At 39.5% G+C, this 7,328-nt stretch overlaps 1 protein-coding gene across 1 annotated transcript; it reads left to right on the top strand.

Annotated features, from left to right (window-relative positions):
* The first annotated feature begins 5,740 nt into the window (after window positions 1-5,740).
* Window positions 5,741-6,080, top strand: LOC114506172 (protein kish-B-like). Its single transcript, XM_036010110.1, has one exon. The coding sequence runs from the start codon at window positions 5,796-5,798 to the stop codon at window positions 6,009-6,011; it is 216 nt and encodes a 71-aa protein (XP_035866003.1). The 5' UTR covers window positions 5,741-5,795; the 3' UTR covers window positions 6,012-6,080.
* The last annotated feature ends 1,248 nt before the right edge of the window (window positions 6,081-7,328 follow it).

Here is a 7,328-nt window from a genome sequence, read left to right on the forward strand (position 1 = left end):
TCACAGTGATACAGGCCTACCTAGAAAAGAAAGAAAGATTTCAAATACACAACCTAACCCTACATCTACAAGAACTGGAAGAATATCAAAAATCAAAACCCAGATTGAGTAGAAGGAAGGAAATAACCAAGATCAGAGCAGAATTAAATGACATAGAGACTAAAAGCACAATTCTAAGGATCAATGAATCCAAGAGCTGGTTCTTCGAAAAGATAAACAAAATTGACAAGCCTTTAAGCAGGCTCATCAAGAAAAAAAGAGAAAGGATCCAAATAAACACAACCAGAAATGAAAGAGGAGAGATTACAACTGATGCCACACAAATGCAAGGATTGTAAGAAATTACTACGAAGAACTGTATGCCAAGAAATTTGAAAACCTAGGTGAAATGGACAAATTTCTAGAAAAATAGAATCATCCAAAACTCAATGAAGAAGAAGCAGAAAGCCTGAACAGGACAATAACAGCTGACAAAATTGAAGCAGTAATCAAAAAACTCCCAACACACAAAAGCCCTGGATGAGATGGTTTCACAGAATTTTACAAAACATTTAAGGAAAGGCTAACCCCTATCCTTCACAGACTATGCAAAAAATCCAAGAAGATGGAAGACTCCCAAACTCTCTTTATGAAGCCAGCATTGTCCTAATCTCAAAACCAGATAAAGACACAACAAAGAAAGAAAACTACAGGCCAATATCACTGATGAATGTAGACGCTAAAATCCTCAACAAAATATTGGCAAATCATATCCAGCAATACATTAAATTGATCATACACTCTGATCAGGTGGGATTCATCCCAGGAATGCAAGGATGGTACAATATTTGCAAATCAATAAACATAATGCATCACCAAACAAAAGGAAAGTCAAAAATCATATGGTCATATCAATAGATGTGGAAAAAGCATTTGATAAGGTGCAGCATCCATTTATGATTAAAACACTTAGCAAAGTGGGAATAGAAGAAGCATGCCTAAACATAATAAAGGCCAATATGAGAAACATAGAGCCAATGTTATACTCAATGGGCAAAAGCTAAGAGCTTTCCCATTAAGATCAGAAACAAGACAAGAATGTTTGCTTTCACCACTTCTATTCAACATAGTATTGGAAGTCCTAGCCACAGCAATCAGACAGGAAAAATAAATAAAAGGCATCCAAGTTGGAAAGGAGGAAGCAAAACTGTCATTGTTTGGTGATGACATGATAGCATACATAGAAAATTCTATAGACTCCACCAAAAAACTACTCAACCTAATAAGTGAATTTGGCAAAACACCAGGATACAAAGTCATACTCATAAATCAAAGGCATTTTTGTATACCAACAATGAAATATCAGAAAGAGAAATCAGGAAAAAATACCATTTGATATAGCAGTAAGAAAAATGAAGTGCCTAGAAATAAGCCTAACAAAGGAATTAAAAGACCCATACTCAGAAAACTACACAACTCTGAAGAAAGAAATTAAGGAAGTCACAAACAAATGGAAGCATGTACCATGCTCTTGGATTGTAAGAATTAACATCATCACAATGTCCATACTACCGAAAGCACTTTATAGATTCAACGCAATACCTATTACAATACCAGTGACATATTTCACATATACATAACAAATATTTCAAAAATTTATATGGAAGCTCTGGCTGGCGTATCTCAGTGGATTGAGCGCGGGCTGCGAACCAAAGTGTCGCAGGTTTGATTCCCAGTAAGGGTACATGCCTAGGTTGCAGGCCATGACCCCCAGCAACAGCACAATGATTTCTCTCTCTCTCCCTCCCTCTCTCTCTCTCTCTCTCTCTCTCTCTCTCTCTCTCTCTCTCTCTCTCTCTCTCTCTCTCTCCCTTCCCTCTCTAGAAATAAATACATAAAATCTTTTTAAAAAATTTATATCGAATGATAAATGACTCCAAATAGCCTAAGCAATTTTGAGAAAGAAGAACAAAATAGGAGAGATTACCATACCTGATAATCAAAGGTATTACAAGTCCACTGTAATCAAAACAGCCTGATGCTCACATGAGAACAGACACATAGATCAATGGAAAAGAATAGAGAACCCAGAAATAAACCCAGGTCTCTATGGTCAATTAATATTCAACAAAGGGGACAAAAGCATTAAATGGAGTAAAAATAGCTTCTTCAACAAATGGCATTGGAAATCTGGGCAGCTACATGTGAAAAAAAAATGAAACTCAACCATCAACTTACACCATACACAAAAATAAACTCAAGGTGGATGAACGACTTAAATAGAAGTTGCACCACCATAGAAATTTTAGAGAACATAGGCAGGAAAATCTCAGATTTCCACATAGCAAATTTTTACTGGTATGTCCCCTAGCTCAAGGGATACAAAGGAAGGAATAAACAAATGGGACTTCAACAAAATAAAAAGCTTCTGCACAACTAAAGAAAACATCAGCAAAATGTAAAGGGAACAAACCCTATGGGACAATATATTTGCAAATGATGCCTTGGACAAGGGTTTGATCTCCAAAATATATAAAGAATTCAAATGACTCCCCTCCAGGAAGACAAATAATCCAATTTAAAAAATGGGCAAAGGGTCTAAACAGACATTTTTCCAAGGAGGACATACAGAGGGCCCAGAGATATATGAAAGGATGCTCAACATCACTAGCCATGAGAGAGATGCAAATTAAAGCCACAATGAGATACCACTTCACACCAGTCAGAATGGCCACGATAACAAAATCAACAAACAAGTGCTGGAAAGGTTGTGAAGAAAAGGGAACCCTGGAACACTGTTGGTGGGAATGCAGACTGGTCCAGCCACTATGGAAAACAGTATGGAATTGCCTCAGAAAACTAAAAACAGAACTGCGTTTTTGACCTGGACATTCCACTGCTGGGATTGTACCCTAAGAATCCTAAAACACCAATTCAAAAGAACCTCTGCACCCTAATGATCATAGCAGCACAGTTTACAATAGCCAAGTGCTGGAAGCAACCAAGGTGCCCATCAGCAAATGAGTGGATCAAAAACTATGGTACATTTACACAATGGAATACAATGCAGCAGAAAGAAAGAAGGAGATCCTACCCTTCCTGACAGCATGGATGGAACTGGAGAACATTATGCTAAGTGAAATGAGCCAGGCAGTGAAAGACAAATACAATATAATCTGACCTATAAGTGGAACCTAATCAACAAAACAAGCAAGCAAGAAAAATATAAACAGAGACATTGAAATTAAGAACAAATGGACAGTAACCAGAGAGGAGGAGGGAGGAGATATGGGGGGAAAATGGGGAAGTGTTTTCAGGAACATGTACAAAGGACACATGGACAGAACCAAAAGGGGGTATGATCAAGGGTGGGTGGTAGGGATAGCCAAGGTGGGGAGGATTAATGGGGGGGGGGGAGATGGTTGTTCAAGTACAACAATAAAAACATAAAAACATGTGAAAACAAGTTCTAGAAAAAAATAATAAATATAATTTAAAAATATACAAGTATCTATGGAATCTGGTTATAGGTACATATTTTTAATATATTTTATTGATTATGCTATTACAGTTGTCCCATTACCCCCCTTTATTCCCTTCCACCCTGAACACCCTCTCCCACCCACATTCCTCCACTTTAGTTCATGTCCGTGTGTTGTAAGTTCTTTAGCTTCTACATTGCCCATACTATTCTTGCCCTCCTCCTGTCTATTTTCTACTTACCATCTATGCTACTTATTTTCCATATCTTTTCCCCTTCTCTCCTCCTCCCACTCCCCTGTTGCTAACCCTCCATGTGATCTCCATTTCTGTGGCTCTGTTCCTGTTCTAGTTGTTTGCTTAGTTTCTTTTCGTTTTGTTTTAGGGGTGGTTGTTAATAATTGTGAGTTTGCTGTCCTTTTACTATACATGTTTTTTTAATCTCCTTTTCTTAGATAAGTCCCTTTAACATTTCATATAATAAGAGCTTGGTGATGATGAACTCCTTTAACTTGACCTTATCTGAGAAGCATTTTATCTGCCCTTCCATTCTAAATGAGAGCTTTGCTGGATAGAGTAGTCTGGGATATAGGTCCTTGTCTTTCGTGACTTGGAATATCTCTTTCCAGCCCCTTCTTGCCTGTAAGGTCCCTTTTGAGAAATCAGCTGACAGTCTGATGGGAACTCCTTTGTAGGTGACTGTCCCCTTATCTCTTGCTGCTTCTAGAATTCTCTCCTTCATTTTAATCTTGGCTAATGTAATTATGATGTTCCTTTGTGTGTTCCTCCTTGGGTCCAACTTCTTTGGGACTCTCTGAGCTTCCTGGACTTCCTGGAAGTCTATTTCCTTTGCCAGAATGGGGAAGTTCTCCTTTATTATTTGTTCAAATAAATTTTCCACTTGTTGCTCTTTCCCTTCCCTCTCTGGTACCCCTATAATTCGGATGTTGGAATGTTTAAAGATGTCCTGGAGGTTCCTAAGCCTCTCCTCATTTTTTTTGAATTCTTAGTTCTTCATTCTTTTCTGGCTGTATGTTTCTTTCTTCCTTCTGGTCCACTCCATTGATGTGAGAGCCAGCTTTCTTTCCATCACTATTGGTTCCCTGTGTGTTTTTCTTTATTTCACTTATTGTAGCCTTCATTTTTTTATCTAATTTGTGACCAAAGTCAACCAATTCTGTGAGCATCCTGATCACCAGTGTTTTGAACTGTGCATCTGATAGGTTGGCTATCTCTCGGTCACTTAAAAGTATTGGTTCTGGAGCTTTCATTTGTTCTTCTGTTTGAGCCATCTTTTTTTTTTTTTCACCTGTTACGTATGAGGGGCAGAGCCTTAGGTGTTCACCAGGGCAGGTCAGCCCAGTCACTGAGTTGTGATGCTGTATGTGGGGGCAGGGCCAAGAGGGAACAATGGCACCTGCTCTGCTCTCCGTCAGACTTCAGTCCCTTCTCCTGTTTCCCCCAAGCAAACTGGGCCTTTCTGGTGCTAGTTCCTGTGTGGGTGGGCTTGTGCACCCCGTGGGTCTTTCCAATGACCTCTCCTGTGAGGCTGGGGGTCTCTCCCTGTGCCTCAACACCCACAGGTGTTTTCAATCAGTACACTGAGGCTCTATTTCCCAGCACTGGGACCCTGGGACCACCCAGTCAGCCAGCCGCCTTGCGCTCAGTGCCTTGCTTCACAATCACCGCCTTGCTGGGTCTGCTCATTGCCACCACTTGGCCAGGGTCTGCCAGCTGCTGCTTGCACACCCAGGGTCTGCCTGCTGCGGTCTTGCCCTCCAGGGATGTCTTACACCAGTCCCAATGCTCTTTGTTCTACAACCCCTCTCCACCTGGCTGCCCAACTCCGCCCCTCCTACTGGTCTGGATGAACGTGTCTATTTTAATTCCTTGGTTGTCCAACTTCTATACAGTTCAATTTTCTGTCAGTTCTGGTTGTTATTCTGTTTCTAAATTGTTGTTGTCCCTATCTTGGTTGTGCGAGGAGGCACACTGTGTCTACCTACACCTCCATCTTGGCCAGAAGTCTGGTCATAGGTACATATTAATGCAATATGAAAAATTATATGATATAAGCCAAAAATAAGCACTTTCAAAACATACCTTATAACAAGTTGGATCATTCTCAATTTTTATTAATATTTTTTCTTTCTGTATAGAGAGGGCCACCTCATCAAACCTAAAGACAAAACAAAGAAATGTAATTGCCTACGTACTGTGGCTCCTACCCATCACTGTGGCTGGACTCAGGAAGTGTCCAATAGGAGCTGGGTTGCCCTGCCTTTAGCTGCCACTGCTGATCCTGGACCCCCTAGCCAGGGCTCAGTCTAGCTACCATGACAGATGTGTACTCCTTGGATGGTATTCTGGTGTTTGGTTTGCCCTTTGTTTACACCTGTGCCCACTTCAAGAAAGTTCCTCATCTCAAAAACTGGCTGCTATCTAAGAAGGGAGGTCTGGGTGTGTTTTACAAAGCTGCTGTGATTGGAACCAGGCTGCATGGGGCAATCACCTGCATCATCATGGCCTTTTATGTCCTGTTTATAAAATGAACTCCAAAGCATCCATCTCATTAACTGCCAACCAAGGGGACAAGGATAAAGAACATGTTGAGGGTTGGGGCCCAGCATAGAAGAGTTCAGCTAAAATCATCCAAGTCCCCAGGGTGATACCACAACATATGCCCCTCCCATGTGTGGGGAAAAATCATGGTCAAAAACACTACTTATGCTTCAGGGGACTCCAACTTCCTTAACTCAATCCTCGCAGATAGCATATCATGTGCAGATAAATTAAACCCTTTGGTGATAACATTACATATTTCTTGCTTAAAAACCTGTCATTTATTTTACTCCTCAGCTCTCACCAGGATCATTTCTAACTGAAGGTCATTAGGGAAGGACATAAGCTGTATTCAGATCTCTTACAAAGAGAGAATTTTTAAGACTTGACTTTTTCCCCCACTGTTTTGATTTAGATTTTGCAGATTAGAGGAGGGTGGGAAACAGGGTTTGCACAATGCCCAGAGATATTTTGGCTTTGGAAATTTATCTTTCGTATACCCATAAGGCAACATAAGTGAGCAACATGGTCCACATTGCAAAAAGAGAACAGATGAAATCACTGTGCTGTGTGCTGGGAGCTGGAGAGTTTTGCCAAGATAATCTGGGTCTACATGAGATTTGGGAGTTTTCTGTCTGTGATGAGACCAGAAAGCAGTAACTCAGAAAATACAAAATGTTCTATTCACCAGTACTCCCAAAAGAAGACTTCACCCCAACAAGTAGTACATGAAAATCAATACTGTTTCTATTTTCCTAAAACCACTATTTCTATTGGCCTTTTTATATTTTCTAAATTACTGAATTGCTAAATACTATTAATCAGTTTTAAATCCCACCACTAGGGGAAAGAGAAATGATTGAAGAAATAATTGTTTAATATATTTACAACTAGGGTAGAAGAAATAAATCTAGTATATTAATTCATATACTAGTAAAGTCATCTAGTATAAATTAATTATAATATTAGATGGAAGTTTTATCATGTTATCCATCATACAAATGTATTCTTTGTTTAAATCTGGATTATTATGGCCATTTTTAGTTGATTACCTGTTTTTCTTGGCCAACTCTTAATTTTCTTCATATTACAATCCTCTTTAGCTGTCCTTCGTAATTTCTGTATATAAGAAAATGAGGAATTCAAGTGAGTGAGAGAAGTTGCTGACATTCATATGCATATTTGGACAGTTTATATGAATAAAATGAGGGTGTTTTTAAAGTAAAGGAAAACAAAGCCTTGCAACTGGACTGATGACTTTTCCATAGAGTATCATAACTCCTGAGCAAATCACTTCAGATGACTCA

This window comes from Phyllostomus discolor, chromosome 9, assembly GCF_004126475.2.
Source record: "Phyllostomus discolor isolate MPI-MPIP mPhyDis1 chromosome 9, mPhyDis1.pri.v3, whole genome shotgun sequence".
NCBI classification, from domain to species: Eukaryota; Metazoa; Chordata; class Mammalia; order Chiroptera; family Phyllostomidae; genus Phyllostomus; species Phyllostomus discolor.

Bases quoted from the DNA above. Each gene is read 5' to 3' on its own strand.
- LOC114506172 (XM_036010110.1), top strand. From the start codon at position 5,796: ATGACAGATGTGTACTCCTTGGATGGTATTCTGGTGTTTGGTTTGCCC.